Raw genomic sequence first — 18,685 nt, 5'->3', positions numbered from 1 at the left:
ATTTAATAATCCATAAAAAAGCCTGTTGAACAGTGGTACATTCCTAGTAGGCTTCCTTCGCTAAGAGGAGCAGAGGTTTCGTCCTCCAGCTAACGGCTACCGCCATGGCGTCAACTGAGATAGCAAGGCAAGCGGTGAGTAGCCTATTTTGTCAGGATGCCTGTATCACTGTCATTACATATCTCTTGAATATATCGTAGCTGTTCTCAACGTATGTTAAAATGTGTATCTTAGCGTTTCGTAAGAGAGTGCACTGTGGAGATTTAGTTAGTCGCCACCCTCTTTTCCTGCCTTTATTTCATCCAAAATTCAGTGTAACGTAGCTAAACCAGACCAGTTGTAGTCACGGGTAGCCAATAGAAATTTGATTATGCATTAGTAAATCTTCTCAAGCAGCCGATTTTAAAGTAAGGCCCAAGGCTGCTCAGTCTTAGCTTTCTGTTAACACATTTTCTCTCCACTATTCATTTCATTGTCGTAAGCTAACGCCTGTAGATTTCCTGCGCTGTTCGCTAAAATTATCTTTCAAACAAAATCGTGTTTTGTGGGAGAAATGTGTTAAAATACTGTGTAGTAGGTTCTCACGTTCAAACGATAACCTATTATAGAGCCGTCGGTAGGCCATTCATTCTGAACGCCCCCATTTCAGTACAGCTACGGTGCTCATTTCCGTTATGTTGTTTCATGTAAGTCCCGTTAACTTTCAGTCGGGCGTTGTCTGATGTACATAGAAAATATAGCCAAAAACAGAATCTAGTTACTTAGAGACATTTAGGGACCGCAATTTTAAAAGCGTGCGTAAAGTTTGCTTGATTTTTGTTTAGGGTTAGAAAACAACAAAAAAGGAGGCCACTACACCCAGAAAGAGAACTCGGAATAGCAAGGTTTTGTAATTTGATGTCCCTTTGCGGTTCAATGAATGAAAACCCGCAGTGTGTAACTTGGCTGTGAGTGTCATGAAAAGCAAGAATGATTTCAGGAATGTTGCACTTGCATCCGAAGAGCATAGCCTGTTTGTCCAGTCACATTACCCCCAGTTTTCCAAATACTCCCTCAGCTGTTTAAACTCCAATTCCAACTATCCAAATAATCCACAACTGTTTAGTACCATCAGCTCGTCTGGTCGTTTTAAATTGACCCTCAAACGGAATGTTTTTCTTTAAAACCCTTCACCACAGTGGAAAGCAAGGCTGTGTTATGTGAAGCCACATAATGGCCAGTTGGCTGAGGTTTATCTGGTTGGGAGCTCTCGCTTTTGCCATATAATCTAAATTCTTTGCTTTCCTGCACCTCGTAATGTAGATGTAGGCTGGGCTGCAGAGATGAGATTCACAGAGATGGAGGTGCTCACTGCCAGCCACACGCCCCCACACACATGTAACAACAGTGCTTTTACACTTGTGTGTCACTCTGGTCCAGAGATAGACTGTGTACAAACAGTGTAATAGTAGAGTGAATGGAAGTGCAACTGGCCAAAAATAGGTAGTTGAAGGGTTCAACTCGACAGGGTCAAAACGACACCACAGGAACACACAGTGCTGCTATTGTAAGAGCTACGGCTTTTTTTCATTTTTGTAATTAAAAAAATCTTTACTTTTAAATCTTATATTTATTCTCAAAGTTCTCTGTTTTTACAATTATCTTGACATGAACACAGACTTCCTTTCCATATAAGTACATTGTGGTTTCTAACTGTCTCGACTGTGGAAAGAAAGTCACAGCTCAGGAAACAGGAAGTGAGTTACACTGCACCTGAAGTCTGTTTAACACGGTCAGATATGGTGGGTAGAGATCGGGTCTAGTTTGAGTGTCATTTGATAATATAATGTGATTTTTTTCAAAGAGTGACAGTCGTCAAGATTCAAATATAAATTTCAGAGTGTCAGAGAGAATCCTGTGCATGTTTAAAAGTGTGAAGACATGGTTTCATAAAAAGGTTTGTCTTTGCACAAGGTGTTGAGTGATTGATAGTTATTTACCTGATGTCACATGTTGATTTGTTTGGTTTTTAGGGTGAAGGTGCTCGTGCTGTCCCTCTGGCAGGCCATGTCGGCTTCGACAGCATGCCTGACCAGCTGGTCAACAAGTCTGTCAACCACGGATTCTGCTTTAACATCCTCTGTGTTGGTGAGTGTATCATGCGTGAAAATGCTTTCCTCAGGCTAAAATGCGACTTATTTGCTTCAGTGGAAGTCAGGCTTTTTCACAAGATGCAAAGCAGTTTGCTCAGTTCTTGAGATTCCTCAGCGTCAGTCACCATGAGTAACATGCTCTGGGCTCAAATAAGAAATTCAGAAATATCTGCAGGTAGTTAATTAATTTAGTAAGACATTATTCATCAGCAGCACTGGTAATCTTATGGATTGATCTAAGTATCTTTTTATGCTGAGTGTAAGCCTTTTGCAGGATTTATCGGACAGTGATAAATGGTTGTCTGAGCATTTAATTATGTATTGACAAAATAAGTCACTTCAGCTTCATTAAGTGCTAGAATTATTCACTCGCATACACCCAGTTGCCACTTTATTGGGTGCACCCAGCTAAAAGCAATGCAACCTAATACGACAGTCCTGCAGTAAAACCCTAGCTTTTTGGAGGAGATAATGTGGAGGCTGTTTTAGAGAGGTATTGATCAAACTTAATGGTCATTTTGGAGGCTTTAGTTTCTGGTGCTGTTTAATTACATTACATTATACTGAGAAATGTTTCTAATATATTGTTCACCCAGTGAATGCAAGCTAGAACTTCAGGTATGGTGATTTTAGGCAACAGCGTTACTGCCTGCTGCACACAGACAAAAAAATCTTGCTCTTTTGACTCTGTAATGATCTTTTCTGTACTTTTCAATTCAGAATCACATTAAATGCCCAGAAACTAATAGAAATGTGTAACCAATTAGTATCCAGTGATTTACTTAGTCTGCCTTTTGTTTGGGAATGCTTTGTTATTTCTTTTTAGTTTCCAAACAACTTATTGCTGTAGTATATACAGAGCAGAGCAGAGACCAGCGGTATAGTTCCATGCACTGTTCACAAATGTGTTACACATGTGAACATGCAAATGTTTTAACACTTTTGAAGTTCTGCATTCCTGATTTGCATTTTAAATATCACATTTACTTAAAGTGTTTTTAGGAGTAGAGAATGTGGACCATTTCTGTTTCTTTAAGACCTTGTATGCTATTTATTTCTGTGACATGTTATTTAAATGTCTAGTAACATTAACCCAATGTGTCCAAATGTTTAAAGTATTTGATGGTAGGAAATGCCTGGTAGCCTTTTTTAGTGGCATGGTTTTGACTCCTCTCCAAGCAGAAAACTTCTCTGCTGTTTTGTGGATATACTGAGTCCATTTATATTTGTGTAGGAGTGAAAAGTGGAAAAGGACAACACTTACTTTATTATGGTGCTATTACAATTTGACTTTCTTATTTACCTATACAATCATTAATAGAATCCTTTTGAAGAATATGGACACATAGATGATGCAGGAGACTAACAATGAGCTTTTGTTGCAAAAAAAACTATGTTGTTTGCCATAGCGTGACTCATTAATACAGCATTTCTTACAGTAGTACACAGAATACTTGAGGCAAAGAAATGCGATCTTTGGTTTTTATAATTTGGTTGTGGTCTAAAATTATAGAGAGTGAATAAAAAATGTCAACATGTGTCATTCCAGAGGGCTTAAATAAGGCTGATATTTACACAGGCCTTTTCTGTTATTTGTGATTTTAGAAGATTTGACTGGAAATGTTACTTAAGTCATTAGACTGTATTGTCAATTCCAGTGTGGACCTGGAACTCCTCCAAATGAGATGCCAAATTGCCTTAAGCATGACAGACTTCTCCACAGTGACTTAAACTGAGCTTAGAAACAGCAAATGGGACCCTTGCTGCATCATTTACTTTTAATTCTTAGGGAAAGATTGGAAATTTGGAACACAGCAAGATATCCTACAAAAATGGGTGAACATGCCGAGAGTGTAGGTCAGGCTGTGAGGAATAAAAATAGCTTTTCTTACAGAGGGAGCTCTGTATCTGAGTCATCTGACAGCAAATTGATGTCAGAATACATCAGCAAATGAGCAGCTACTTCTGCTGTTTTTGTGGCTATAATTATTTGAAAATGATATAGTTAAAATCATCTTCAAAATGTCAAACTGAATCTACTTTCACTCTGTTAAACACAATATTAGTCTTTTTTTGAGTGTCATTGATTTAAATTGTGTAATTAAGAAAAAAAAAACAACACCTGATGACAAGATCAATATTTGTAGGATCCCAGTGACATGATGCGTTTTCTCCGTCTTATCTAGGTGAGACGGGACTGGGGAAGTCCACCCTGATGGACACGTTGTTTAACACCAAGTTTGAGGGTGAGCCCACCCAGCACAACCAGCCGGGAGTCACGCTCAAATCCAACACCTATGAACTCCAGGAGAGTAATGTGCGCCTCAAACTCACTGTTGTCAACACCGTGGGCTTCGGAGACCAGATCAATAAAGAAGACAGGTAAAGACTGTAACATCTTTGATAGAGGGAAAGGTCTGATCTCAACAATCTGGTTCCTTTTTATATTTTGTCTTTGTGAGTAGTGCTGCAGCTTGTTGTCAGAAATCCACAGTTGACTGTGCACACTGTGTTCCTGACATACGATGACTCTGTGAGAGCATTAAATCTTCTTGGAGCTCAGGTTTCATTCAATCCTGATCCTGCAAACGTCCCCTTAGAATATGGAATCAGGTCTCCGTCTGAAGTAGTTTCATAGTATCAACTTGAAAAACAGAAATCAGATGTAGAGCATTTTACAGCACTGGGGGTTGTCCTGTAGACCCCCCATTACATTTTATTACCAAGCTTTTATTACTATCCGCAATGTAACTGCTATCAGAAGCAAATAATTTATGCCTGCCCCCTTTTTTATCGATCGAAAGTGGCTTTTTTTTAGTTGAGATGAAGAAATATTTTTACTGGTGATGAATGACCAACTGAACATAAATACCTGGTAAAAATAGTATGGTTTCATAATACTTGTCAAATATAGGAGTTGATGAGGATCGTCTACATACTTCATTAAACAACTCGAAGTTGCACAATGGATCAGACACCAGTCTCAAAAATACTCTGTTCTCTCCAAATTCAAATTTGGACACAACATATTTGCTTTTCTTGGCTACATAAAGAGCAACCTTTAAAGGACATAAGGTGTCTTTATCTGATCAGTGTAGTATGGTACTGTAACTGTGAGGCTTTGTACAGATGACTCTAAAAACACCATTGTTTAGTAGCAGAACAGGACATGTTCTAACAAACAGTTCTTTCATGTTTCTCTGTTCCCTTTTCTGACAGCTACAAGTCCATTGTGGAGTTTATTGATGCCCAGTTTGAAGCATATCTACAGGAGGAACTGAAAATCAAGCGCACGCTACACAGCTACCACGACACCCGCATCCATGCATGCCTGTACTTCATCGCTCCCACGGGACACTCGCTCAAATCCCTGGACTTGGTGACCATGAAGAAACTTGATAGCAAGGTAAGATTCACTTCACTTTATTGAACTAACATCATCAGCCAGAGGATTTTTAAAAATCTCATAGTTAGCAGTAGAATACGTTTTTGTTTGATATGGACGCTAAGGGACAATTAACATAGAGCTCCACTTTTGATTCAATTCTTGGTGTTTGTCATAGATACAATGTTGGTAAATCCCTTGGCAGTGCACTGCTGTTTGCAGCTTTTAATCTATCCACTCTAGTCATGGGTCGTAAACCCTTTCCAGGGCATCTGCCTGCATGTAAATTGGCTCTGGTCTTGTTACTGCGTCGGTGTAGGTCAGCTGTGAAATGCAGTCAGCTCAGCGACTGCTGCCTCGTTTTTGTGAGGTCCTTTCCACAGTAGCTTATTTGCAGGGACCTCCTGGCTTATGTACAAAGAGCCAGCTCAGTGTTTGCCAGAGCAGCTGTGCCCTGCAGCAGCGAGTGCTCACAACAGCGTGATCCAGAGCAGAGCACAGAGCAGAGCCTCCTCCTGTTTACACATTCACCTAGGGGGGCATTCAAACAATGCTCTGCTGAAGGGTCCTTGAGCAAGATCCTCGCCAGACGCCGGAATACAGTAAAATATTTTTCTTCACATGACCCTCAGCATCCCCTGCTATTAATTAAAGGGAAAGGGGGCCACATTTGGAGAGCAAATAATGTGGGATTGTGTAGGCGACATGCAGGAATGAGAGTCTCATTTTTCATTAGTCAGTTGTAAGTGCATGTATGCGAATGACCCTGCTTGTTTTTTCCCCCTTCTCCCTATCTCTGTGTATTTCTTTTTCTGTTTGGATTACATAGATAGCATAAATGTTGTTGAAATCATTTGAGTCTGACTCTTAACACCATGTTTGGAGAGCTTTTAAGTGATATAGAGTAGAAGATAGAAGCCTGCTGTTCCCTTTGCTGCTTGTACTATTTTTATCTCTGTGCTTAAGAATGTGTAATTGTCTCCTATACACAAAGGCCTGGTGAAGAGAGGGCTGGTTATTCAGATTACTATTAAACTCATGGACAAGCAGTGATTGCAAGGGGTAAAAGAAAAATTGCTTTATTTTATTCTCTAAAAAAACCTGAATGTTGCTCAAATTGGAGCTACTACTTCTAAAAGACTAGAATGATTTGTGATGTGTTTAACCTTTTGGACCTTTTTAAAAATACATCAACTCTTATCCAAATTTGGACTACAGAAAAGGAGGTGGGGAGAAGTTGCCACTGACTATATTTAGTTGCATGTCTGAAAGCGTTGTCTACACCTTGTCATTGTGTCAACTTGCATTAAATCATCTCCTCATTTTTCAAATACAGGTCAATATTATCCCAATCATTGCCAAATCAGATGCCATCTCCAAGAGCGAGCTGGCCAAGTTCAAAATCAAAATAACCAGTGAGCTGGTCAGCAACGGAGTGCAGATCTACCAGTTCCCCACTGATGACGAGTCTGTGGCAGAGATCAACTCCACCATGAACGTAAGGCTCACACCTGTTTTTTTTTTTTTTTCCCAACCATATTACACTGCATTTACACAGAATATAGTGTTACATTCATAACAGATAGGAAGTCATATGATGTTTGCAAATCTCATTTTAATCTTTAGGAGATACAGTGGTGCATGCAATATTCCTCAAGTGTAACATAAAATTTGGTTATGCGTTGCAGCATAAACAACATGTGATGTAGAATCAGGACAGGCATCGTCTTTGTCTGCTCAGTCTGTCGGGAAACCGCCCCACGCAGGGAGGAGTGTGTTCAGAGCAGCACAGTCAGCCAGCTCACTCTGCAGGAAACCTGCAGTGTGGGAAAGGGCCCATGTTCACTGATAGATGAGCAAAGGCGCACTTAGCTGTTCATGACGTCTCATATGTGGAAATGCCTTAACTCTCCCTAACTGATTGTGTTAGACCGTTGCCTCTTGGCTCTTGTTGCACAGTCTGACCTTGTCGTACATTTTCCTGTCAGAGCTGTTTCTTGGTGTCTGTGAAATGAAGCTCTTAATGGCCAGGTCATGTAAATAAAATAACATTTTTCTCAGCTACGTTAACACTGCTCGGGAATACATCTTTAGCTGTGTGTAGGATTTGTCCTGATTCCTCATGTGTGAATGAGAGAGTTCCAGTAATACTTCATTTTTTGAGTAATGAAATGCAGCAAGCACATGTGCAACTTTGTTGCAGATACCTAGTGGTTTTGTGGAGAGAATTTGAGGTGAATCTGCAGAGTTCTCAGGTGTTTGGGAGTTTACCAGTGTTGATTTTCCCTCTGCTCCACAGAGCCATTTGCCGTTTGCTGTGGTGGGGAGCACAGAGGAAGTGAAGATTGGGAACAAGATGGTGAAGGCCCGGCAGTACCCCTGGGGGACGGTGCAGGGTAAGCCCGGGTCACATCCTGCACAGGAAATGAGAGCGTGCTCCCTCTCGTCAGAGCTGCTACAGCTACTCCCTCCTCTCATATTTCTCCTCAGCTTCAGCAGCTGCTACAAACTAGTTGATAACCAGTTATATAACCTCATTTAACTCGAGCACACTCTCTGCTCTCTGCTCTCTTTAACACTGTATGTTCGAGCAGCAGCAGCTCTTAGAGCTGAGCTCTTGCTGATTTAGACATTTTTATGTCACTGATGTTTCAATTGATTCCTTATTGATTTACTTGATCAGTCCATAGCGTGGATGTATTGTATTGCGTGTGTAATGTATTGCAAATAGACAGCAACCTCACTACTACGAGCTCATAGGAGGATCTGAACTGTGTGGGAACAACTCAAGTTACACTGCCATTTGATGCCTTTCCAGCCTCATACTATACAGCTTTTAACTGTATGGTTTGTGATTGTGTGTCTGTGTGTGGGTGTTTTGGGTGTTTTTACCAGTACTAGACCTTTCTATCACATAGAGCTTAAATGCAGTGCAATCAATGAAGGATGTGGACAATTTTGGGTTGATTTTGTGTAGCGCTGCAACTCTATTTTCATATTTGATTGATCTGCAGATTATTTTCTGGAGTAATTGATCAGTTGATTGTTCTATAAGAGATTACACAATGGTGAGAAATGCTCACTAAATATCCCAGAGCAGAAGGTGAAATCTTTAGTCTTGTTTTGTCTGATCAAAACCCACATATATTTAGTTATGAAGCTATAAAACAGGAAATCCTCTGATTGGAGAAGTTAGAACCACAGAATGATTGGTTGATAAATAACTTTAACAATGAATCAGTTATTCAATTAGTCGGTCGACTACTTGATTAACTATTCAGCTCGTTCAGAGTTTTGTCCTCCAGGAAATTGAAATTAAAACGTGTTGTTGTCTGTGAGGTTGAAATGCTGACTCTCATGTTTTTGCTAGTGTGTTTGCATCCACATCCAGTGTTGACTGTAGAAATTGAAGCCCTTTTATACACAACACCAGAGGGGTAAACAGGGTTATGATTTCCACACAGTTTACCCAGTGTGGATATGAACCCTCAAACATCCCCGAAGCTCAAAGTCAGCACTTTAACCTCACAGTCATTGTTTCATTTGAAATTCAATGTGCTGGATTACAGCCAAAACAATGAAAAACATATCACTGTCCTAATGCTTATGGACTGCACTGTGTAATATTTCTGGCCTTAGGCTTTATCTGACATTGGGTCTGTTTACCACAGACTGACTGCGTGCATGCATGTGCACTCACATGATGTCACACGGTCTGAGGGAGCGTGGCTCTGAACTCATTCCAGTAACTAAATCAATAGAGGAAGCAACAAGACACAGGACACTACTGTTTTGTGCTGGTGCTGCTGCTACAGCCGGCCTGTGAAATTATAATACATGAAAGTATTAGCCATGACATATTATAAACAGTCACAGATGCTACTGCTTTCTGATTCTGCTGCTCTACACTTTATACAGTATATTTAACCCATGATGTCATATGACGTGTTTGGTAAAATGTGCATGTGTCACTATGATGTGTCTGTCACAGTGGAAAACGAGAATCACTGTGACTTTGTCAAACTGCGAGAAATGCTGATCAGAGTGAACATGGAGGACCTGCGAGAGCAGACTCACACACGCCATTATGAGCTCTACCGCCGCTGCAAACTGGAGGAGATGGGCTTTAAGGACACAGACCCTGACAGCAAGCCCTTCAGGTTGACTTAGATTTATCTTGCTTTCTACCTACATCTGTTTGTTTCTACGCTGCTCTCTGTTTCATTTTGTATTTCTCTCCACTTATCATTGGAACCCATGCACCAGTTTCAGTTTGTGTGCATCCGATGTGTAGTACAGTGTATAGTCAGGTTTGGTGATTTGACGGCTACATTAGCCAAGTCCACCACCAGCTGTTTTTTGGGGAAGGGTGATTTTCGACATTTTACTTTGTTACTTTAATGGTCTGCCTCCTTGAAAATTCATCCTAGTGAATAATTAACTTGTGAAGCGCAGTTCAAAGCATGCAGCATTTGGAATTAGGCCAAATTATGCATGTTCTTGCTGCACTGATTTTCATCTTTCACAAAACAGGGCAGCGATTAAATGACAATTAAGATGGTTTTAGTCGTTGCTATCCAATCAGTTGGTGCTGAAAATCTAAGTCAATTCATAAATCATGTGTGGCTGGTAGGAAATTTTTAACCTATCACCCCACCCCTAGTGCATATGTCAGTGTGATGTTTCTCTTATTCATTTTTATTCTCTCTCTCATTTCCCTTTGGCAGTCTGCAGGAGACGTATGAAGCTAAGAGGAACGAGTTCATGGGTGAGCTGCAGAAGAAAGAAGAAGAAATGAGGCAAATGTTTGTCCAAAGAGTCAAAGAGAAGGAAGCCGAGCTTAAAGAAGCTGAGAAAGAGGTATTGTTACTGCATATGGATATGAGCCTATCCAGAAACATCAACTACATCACTAATGTTTGAGGTTTCTGCACGTCTTGAATAACACAAAAGTTATGTTTCCTCTGTCACTGCCACGCAGCTGCACGAGAAGTTTGACCGTCTGAAGAAACTCCACCAGGATGAGAAAAAGAAACTGGAGGAAAAGAAGAAGTCCCTGGACGACGAGCTCAACACGTTCAAACAGAAAAAGACTGCAGCAGAGCTCTTGCAGAACCAAGCTCAGCAGGCAGGGGGCTCTACCACACTCAAGAGGGACAAAGAGAGGAAAAAGTAAGTATTGTTCTCTTCCCCCCGGTGTCTTTATCCTTATACCACAGGTGCAGGAGACTGCTTTCAGTTGTATGAGGATTGGAAAAGCCTGCATACTATGAACCTGGTTGGAACAAGGCCCACACATTACTACACAGACATTTCAGGATGTTGATCATTTGCCAAATTAGTTTCTGGGCACTGTTCAGAGAATGGCCTTAAAATTTTATGTTTGAGTTCACTTCAGTACATGGATATAAACTGTTTCTAAGCCTTATGGGTCCATATTTTGTGCATCATACTTTGTTCCTTGCCAACAAAATATGCAGCTGTATCCTGACAAAAACGCCTGGTGCCTAGGAATTCCTCGGCTTAATGTCCTCCATATAATAACATAGTTAGCACTGAATTCCATGGAAACAGAGCTGACCAGAGCTCATAATCCATCACCAATGAGGAAACATAAGAGGGGCAGAGAGGGTGGGGTGGGGTTTGGAGATAATGACGAGCAATCCTCATCTAAATAGTTGAAAGGAAGCCAACTGTCAACAGAAATCATCACTCTGCAATTAAATGTTGCTGATGGCTCAAGCAAAGTAGATGATGAAATTAAACACTACAAACAGATTTCTGTAAAAAAAACTTTTATTACAACTCTGTTAAATAGTTGCATTAGAAAAGGAACTGATAAACAAAGTACAGATTTTTCAGATCACAGTAATTAATTGTTTCATTTGCATCTAGGAAACTATCAATCAGTTTCCTCCTTCTCAACAGCCAATACCCTGGTGTTAATGTATTTATATAATCTCTCCATTTCTTGGTATTCCTGACATTGTTTCTGCTTTTCCCCCTCACAGTTTATGTAAATAGGTTTTTAATGAAATTATGACTGGACAGGAGGCAGCTTGTGTGTGTGTGTGTGTGTGTGTGTGTGTGTGTGTGTGTGTGCAGCCAGATGTGTTCAAATATGGTTGCACTGTGCTGCTGACATTGTCAGTCCCTTCATGTTGGTAACAAACTCCTGGTTGTGTGTTGAAGCTGATGTGACTCCGTGCCTGTTAGAAAAGGAAGAAGACACTTGCACTGAGAAGGTTCTTGTTGCTTTATTTTCTTCCCTGTTAATTTATTCTCTTCACAGCCACTTCCTCTCTCTGTTTGAGCTCTGCCTGGAACATTTTCTCTCCCAATAAGGGGCAGCTGTGGAACTTTAGCTTTGTCTGTGGGTCACTGATAAAAACTGACTAGACAGGTCTTGCTCTTGAAATGTTAAGTGAATAATAATTACGTTGATTTGTATTTAACCTTCAGGTTAAAGTCTGTTTTCCTCAGTACCCAGGAGACAAAGTTATTGATTGCTGCTCATTGTGTAGATGTGAATCTGTCCTGTGAGTGCATGTGTCACCTATGTTGCATCCATAATGTTTTCCAGTTAACTTCTCCCACACTTGCTGCATGCTGCATGAGGCACCTTTTCTGGTAAGACTCCCTTCTTGAGTTACACTACCAAATAAATAAATAAAATAAAAGCTAGAAATATTAATTTATTGAATACATATGAATAATTTCGCATACTGAATCAAAGCACCAAAAACTATTGCACTGAAAAAAGGCAACATTTCAACTCTATCAGATCTGAAGATCTCTAATCCAGTATATAGATGCTCTCAGTTTTAGAACTGCAACTGTTTAATCAATTAGTCAATCAAAAGAAAACTAATTGTCAACTATTTTGATATTTGATTAATCATTATTTTGCTGGTTCCAGCTTCACATATGTAAGGATTTGATGCTTGTTTTTGTCTTAAATGGTAGTAGTGTGTGTAAATTATTGGGGTTTATTTTCATGATCATTTTCATAATCTGCCAGCTCAATCAATCAATCAATCAGTCATTTGTCAGAATACAGTGGAAGAATGTTGGTCAACAGCCCAAGGTGATGTATTCACATTTATTAACCATCATCCCAAAATCTAAAGATATTTTGTTTACTTTCATATATGTCAAATAAAAGTAGCCAATCTTCACATTTGAGAAGGTGCAACTATAAAATGATTGATCAGTTACCACAATAGTTGTCAATTAATGTTCTGTCAGTCAACTAATTGGCTTGTTTTTATATATATATATATATATATATATATATATATATATATATATATATATAATAGTGTAGACAACATGATTCATCAACTGATAGAAGAAAACTGTCAGCACATGAGTCTAATTAAAATAATTGTTAGTTGCAGTTCTACTGTGCACACACCTACCTTCTACCTACATTCTCTGAATTAGAATATAACCACAATTAAATCAACCTTTGAAAGCTGTTTAATATAAAATCCACATGCATTTAATTTGCCCTTTTATAGTTGTTTTAATGTGATCAGTCTGAGAAATGGGTGCGGTGTTGCAAGCCTACAGTGTGTCATTGGTAACATCTGTGTCGATCATATCCTCGAGTCAGCAGTGTTTATCGTCCCTGTGCCAGCTTCTAAATCAACCACTTTATTAGATCCCCACACAAGCATTTGATGTACTGCCCCATCTGCCTCCCTAAATCCACAACAGTCTCCTTTTTGTCGCTCTCCCAAGTCCTTCCCCACTCGTCCCCCGCTCTTGCACAAAGAGCCATTCAAGGCTGAACTGAGACTAACAGGTCACACCAGAGCAGCAAACAGCCTCCGGGCCCATCTCTGTTTGTAAGGATGACATGTTTTGTTGATCTCACAGCCATATGATGACCCCCCCACCCCCTCCTCTCGCAATCTCTCCCCTCTCGAGTGGATACAAAAGCGAAATCCGCAGAGAGATGTTGTGGAGACTCAACTGCTGGGGAGGATAGGAGTGAAGGAAGACATCTGTCTCGCAATCTGTAAACTCCTCAAGCAGCTCGAGACAATTAAAGCAGCTGAAAACAAGCTGCTGGTTGATGATGCTGGGCAGTGAGGAAGACAATCAGACGCATTGTTTAAAGCCCAGGGGTGGGACAAAACCTCTAAGTAGAAAAAACACATTTTATTGATTCAAAGAAGTAGATGACTGTACTTGAAAACTCACCTCTGTTCACTCAAACCTTTTGTGTTGCCTTGAAAGCATGATTTCCTCTGAATACCATCTGGTCACTAATGTTGATGTGATGTCATCGATGTGAAACAGTGTGTGTCGTGATGATGTTTTAACTCAAAGGAAGCAATAACAGCCCTTCTCTCTCATTTCCAGCTTAGGATCCCTGTAGAAAAAGTGCTCCCTTGTGGCCATCCTGCTGTGAATGAGTTTCCACCCCATCATCCTTTACCGTGCCCCCCTCCCCCACCCTCACCCCAAACTCCCGTAATTCAACCCTCCACATGCTCCCCCCCCCCCCCCTGCTCTGTGGAAGACGCTGGGCATTGCTATCAGTTTACATCACCTGTTTATGCTGAATGATGCTTGTCTATTATTTGGTTTGTACAAGCAATTATTCAGCGTGTCTTTTTATGCAAATTGACAAAAAATGCATTCCATATTTGTTTTATATTCAGTGGTTTCTTTGCATGATGGAGTGAGCTTTTTTTAATATTAACATACATGACTACTGTTGTGATGGGCAGAAATGTATTGAGGCTAAAGAGAAACATGCATCAGACACTGGGACCTGAGAGTGAAGAAAGAATTAAAGCCACTGAGGATTGATGCGAGGATGGTTGAAGCTAATGTTGCATAACCCTGATCCATCTTCAGCTTAGTGATTTTTAATTTTACAAACTCAGTGCAACAGCAGCCTATGGAGTAACTGTAAACAACAGTCATAAACATATTTCTTAGTAGGTAGTAATTACTTAACAGTTGGCTTGGGGTTGAGCTAGTTTGTTATTAGTTAAAGGTTATAATCCTTAAGATTTCAGTTGACACCAGTGATTACCATGTTAACAGCAAGTGTGGTTTTATACTACAGCGCTGAGCAGCTACTTTGTCAGAAATACAACAGCGGAGCGACTGGTGTAGCTGTTTACTGTGTAGCCACACAAACTCATTGTTTTGGTTTTAAAAAATGTAAGAAATCTGTCAGAACTTGGCCTTTTACCATCATGTGCAACTACAATCTGATTCCATGCTGCATACGACGCAAGTAGTTACACCCTGGCGCTAATCTTAGTGACAGATACATTACGTTTGCTGTGATTGCTTCACAGTAAAAGGCACCACGTTTCATCAGTTGAATGCTTTTCAGCGTGAAGCAGCAGCAGCAGGAAAGTGCAAGTAGCAGTACGGCTCTGACACAGCTTTATTAGAGGGAACCATAAACAGTGAGTCTGATGAGATAAATTTACAGTAATGTTTGATTATATGGTCACATTATTTACTGTGAATACTGTGTGTGTGTGAAGTCAGTTTGAAATCTAGCTCAGAAATGGCGGACCCTGCCGCTAACAATGAAAACTACATTTAAAGAGGTAATTACTGAATACATATACGTTAAATGGTAGCTGCTGTGAAAATGATGACCATAAATAGGATAGCACTCCATAAAAATCTTACATTAAAAGTTCCATTAAAACATTAAAAGTTCCACTAGTTATTACTGCGGCCGTACAAGTTTGGGCTTGAAGTAAAAAATAGAAACAGAGATCTCGTTCTCTATTTTTGGTATTTATGTCCCCTTGCTGATGTTGTTTCACTTTAGCCTGATGCATGAGAAGATGTGAGCCTAATCTCTTTGCCACTTCTCCCATACCTCATTCATTGTCATGTGTTTTGTGCATATTTGTATTAGCTTTCACATTTGCACTTTTTTTTTTTTACACACACAAATGTGATATTTTTAAGTATATATTAATGTTGTCAGTGCAATTGTAACTTTCTTTTTATTTGACTTATTATGAAGGCACATTTAAAAGTCATTCCTCGTGATGTCCATTGTCCTGCAGGGACCAGTGTTGTTTGTATCCGTGTTACGCATAAAAAATACAATATCTCAAAAGAAAATAAATAAAGGCCAATTTCACCAAATGTTACAACTGTGGCCATAATCATTGTGTATGACTAATACTGCTGTAAATTAGGAGATTACATGAAAGTTTAACGAACCTCAGTGGGTAAAGAGGGTATGCAGTGAATGAATGTTGATGTCTCCTTTGTTTATATCTGTATTTTTAGCAGACAGTGGTCCTAAGTTTCCTCACAGCTTTACTTAACATCTCAATGTCAATTTTTTATTGTTTCTCTTGGTCCGGTGCATTTACAATCTTCAGGTATGTTTATTTCTTTTAGCTCAGGATCAACAGGGCGTCTCCTACCTCAGTCATTCCTTTTGTTTTCACCATTTCAAGGTTGAAGGTTGCTTGAAAGAGAAACGTATCTTGGTTTCAAGACGCTGCCGCATTAAAAAGAAACACTTTGGTTCCGCATGACATCAGGGTTAAAATACATCTAGAGTAGAGCCATTCCCTCCTCCTAACCCTCAGCTCACTGGTCTGTGTGGTTTCACTCTTCCTTTGCAGTAATCCCTGGCTCTGCACTGAGTAGGTCCTCAGCCCTCAAGCTTTGCTAAGGGAACCAGCCTTTGTGGGTACTGAGTACCTCAAATGTGACCAGAGGCTTTGTGGACCCCCGTCCTTCAGGGTTTCTTAATCATTACTTTGCTCTAATATGGGTTAATGTGTATTTGTGTTTCACTGCAGCTCTAACCTCACACTGAGCGATTAATTCTTGCTCTGTTGCCACTGCTGATGCTTATACATGTACTGTGTTTTTTTGCTGTGACTAACACCCTTCTCCACTGAAGTTGTGATGGAGATTACATGCATGCATTCATTTATTGTAATATTTGGACAGCACATTTACATTTTGACTCACTATAGGCATGTAGACAATCATGTGGAATTATATTATAACACTTCCCACAGGATTTATTCACTGTTTTAAAGATTGATGCAGCATCGTCAGTGGGCACAATATCTTCTCATTATTCACACTTGATGTATTGTTTGAATGACTGTATAATCATATATTTATGATCAGTTTTCTCCCTGATATCGGATGCACTCCTAAATCTTTGACTCTTTGGCCCTCAAGTTTTTACAAGCATTTCTGCTTTGCCCAACTCCTCTAACTGCTGGCTCTCTTTCTCTTTGTCTCTTCAGCTTCTTTTAATCTGTCTTGACCACCTGAAGAGGGGAATTGCAGCTTCAGCAAGAAACTAAGCACCCTTTACCTCTTCCTGTTTTTTCTCGCTGTTATCTACCTTTTATATTTTCTCCCCCATTGCATCTCCTTTTGTTTGAATATGGCCTTATGTGGACTCGCATGGTATTTCTGACCACCTAATGAAGCTCTAAACCCAGGCAGGTTGGGAAGTGGGCACAGTTTAAATCTGCTATTGTGTCTTAATGTATATAAAGCGACTCTTGTAGTTCATAGAAGTCATCAGTGGGGGTTTACACATTTATAGGACTCGTAGGTTGAAGTCATTATTTGATCTTTACTTGAAATAAAATTGCAATGACCTGCACTATGCACTCATCTCTTCAATAGGATTCTTAATACTTAGCGCTCATTAGAATAAAACGCTACTGAGACATCAAGGCTTGCTGATTAAACAAAAACCATCAAGGACAGAAGCACTTAACGCACTATGTGTAATGTGTTATGAAGGTACACTATAATGAATAGACATGTTGCTTTCTTGAAACTAGTACAGTTGGAAATTAAATGCGCCTGCTTCCAGGTTTTCTGATTATCAAAAATAAACAGCAGAATTAAATTAGAGTCATAGTCATGCAAAAGCCAAAGCAATATTTACACTTGGCACTTAATTTTTATGGTGCCCATGTTTACATGTCACTGCTGAATACCATGGAGGTCACATGTCATGGCCTTTTTTTTATTACACACTGTGCTTTAATATTCACAAGCCTATTCTATATTTTGCATGCATCTTTTTATTTCATTACCGCTGTGATCTTTGACCTTTGACCTGCTTGTTTTTATCCCCTAATAACTCAGTTTTACAGTCAACTTCAACGTCATTGCTGTTTTCTTCAACATGGTGCATATTATTAATGTATATTTGCTCTGTCCTATGATTTCAGCTCCCATTTTGCCAAATACTAGAATAAGATGGAGTTGAACTGAGTCCCAGATAGGAGTATTTAAAAAAATGATACTCGTGCATTTATATAATTTATAAGGATATATTTTGTGTATTGAAGTGGAGACTTGTTGTTTATTACCTATGATCTTTGGATGTGGCTCTTGAGTGTAAAGTAACATTTTGGTGTCAGAAATTGCCATACATTTTTCTAGTATCAGTCATCACCTCTTGTAGTCAAAAACTCTCCCACACTACAAATTATTCAGTATCTTACTTTAGTTTGATTCCATTGATGTACATTTTCAATAAAAAAATGTGATCCAAACATGTTATGCTTTTGTCTTTCGTTCAAAGTGTTGTAAGCTCGTGGTTCATAATGTTCATTACTGTTTTTTTGTACAATATTATTGTTGCTGTGAAACTGAGCCTCAGATGGATAGTACTGTGAATATAGCACTGTGTATATACTATGAAAAATGTTAGACAGTCCTGCACAGGGGTTGTCAGTTACTCTGGCTGATTAGACCTGTAGTAAGGATGGAGTGAAGCTTTGCTGGAAATTGATTCACCAAACTGAATATCAATCTCATTTTCTTCATGGAGTCAGTCTGAGATTACATGAGGAGACAGAAGACACTGATACAGAGGAACTGTGGCAAGACAGGAGAATTGGCTCTGTTTTAAAAATCTGTTTACTGCACTTTGTATGAACTTATTAACTGATAAAAATGATCTGAGAGCATCCTCACTTTATTCTAAATGCTTACAACTATTCTTACACTGTGACATTACAACCTTTGCATAACTAAAGCCTCTGAATACTTATTTCACCTCTGGAAATGGGACAAAAAGTACTTGTGAAGAACCTGTATTTACAAAAAATACAATGTTGCAACAAATAGTTATTAATGCTTTTCACTGCTCGTATGTCATGGCTGACTT

General features: G+C 39.5%; 1 protein-coding gene across 5 annotated transcripts; it reads left to right on the top strand.

The window, feature by feature from the left end:
• The first annotated feature begins 65 nt into the window (after positions 1 to 65).
• Positions 66 to 18,073, top strand: LOC108879916 (septin-6). Of its 5 annotated transcripts, none has more exons than XM_051069280.1 (11): positions 77 to 134; positions 2,013 to 2,127; positions 4,319 to 4,514; positions 5,352 to 5,538; positions 6,854 to 7,015; positions 7,817 to 7,913; positions 9,509 to 9,677; positions 10,245 to 10,377; positions 10,499 to 10,689; positions 12,101 to 12,147; positions 13,891 to 15,668. In XM_051069280.1, the coding sequence occupies exons 1-10, from the start codon at positions 105 to 107 to the stop codon at positions 12,102 to 12,104; spliced, it is 1,284 nt and encodes a 427-aa protein (XP_050925237.1). In that variant the 5' UTR covers positions 77 to 104; the 3' UTR covers positions 12,105 to 12,147; positions 13,891 to 15,668. The 5 variants fall into 5 exon arrangements, with proteins under 5 accessions (XP_018526879.1, XP_050925237.1, XP_050925238.1 ...); XM_051069281.1 differs by lacking the exon at positions 12,101 to 12,147 and adding an exon at positions 11,710 to 11,762; XM_018671363.2 differs by lacking the exons at positions 12,101 to 12,147; positions 13,891 to 15,668 and adding an exon at positions 16,152 to 16,772 and having other exon boundaries at positions 66 to 134.
• The last annotated feature ends 612 nt before the right edge of the window (positions 18,074 to 18,685 follow it).

Source organism: Lates calcarifer, unplaced genomic scaffold (genome assembly GCF_001640805.2).
Source record: "Lates calcarifer isolate ASB-BC8 unplaced genomic scaffold, TLL_Latcal_v3 _unitig_791_quiver_1155, whole genome shotgun sequence".
In the NCBI taxonomy this organism is placed as follows: Eukaryota; Metazoa; Chordata; class Actinopteri; family Centropomidae; genus Lates; species Lates calcarifer.
Note: the sequence above shows the minus strand (reverse complement) of the source record. Positions and strands in the feature narration are given on the sequence as shown.

What these genes read in the sequence shown, in the direction of transcription:
- LOC108879916 (XM_018671363.2), top strand. Translation starts at nt 105, where the DNA reads ATGGCGTCAACTGAGATAGCAAGGCAAGCG. An exon ending in TGAAGAAACTTGATAGCAAG is followed by an intron (nt 5,539 to 6,853) that starts GTAAGATTCACT and finishes TTTCAAATACAG; the next exon opens with GTCAATATTATCCCAATCAT. An exon ending in AGATCAACTCCACCATGAAC is followed by an intron (nt 7,016 to 7,816) that starts GTAAGGCTCACA and finishes TCTGCTCCACAG; the next exon opens with AGCCATTTGCCGTTTGCTGT.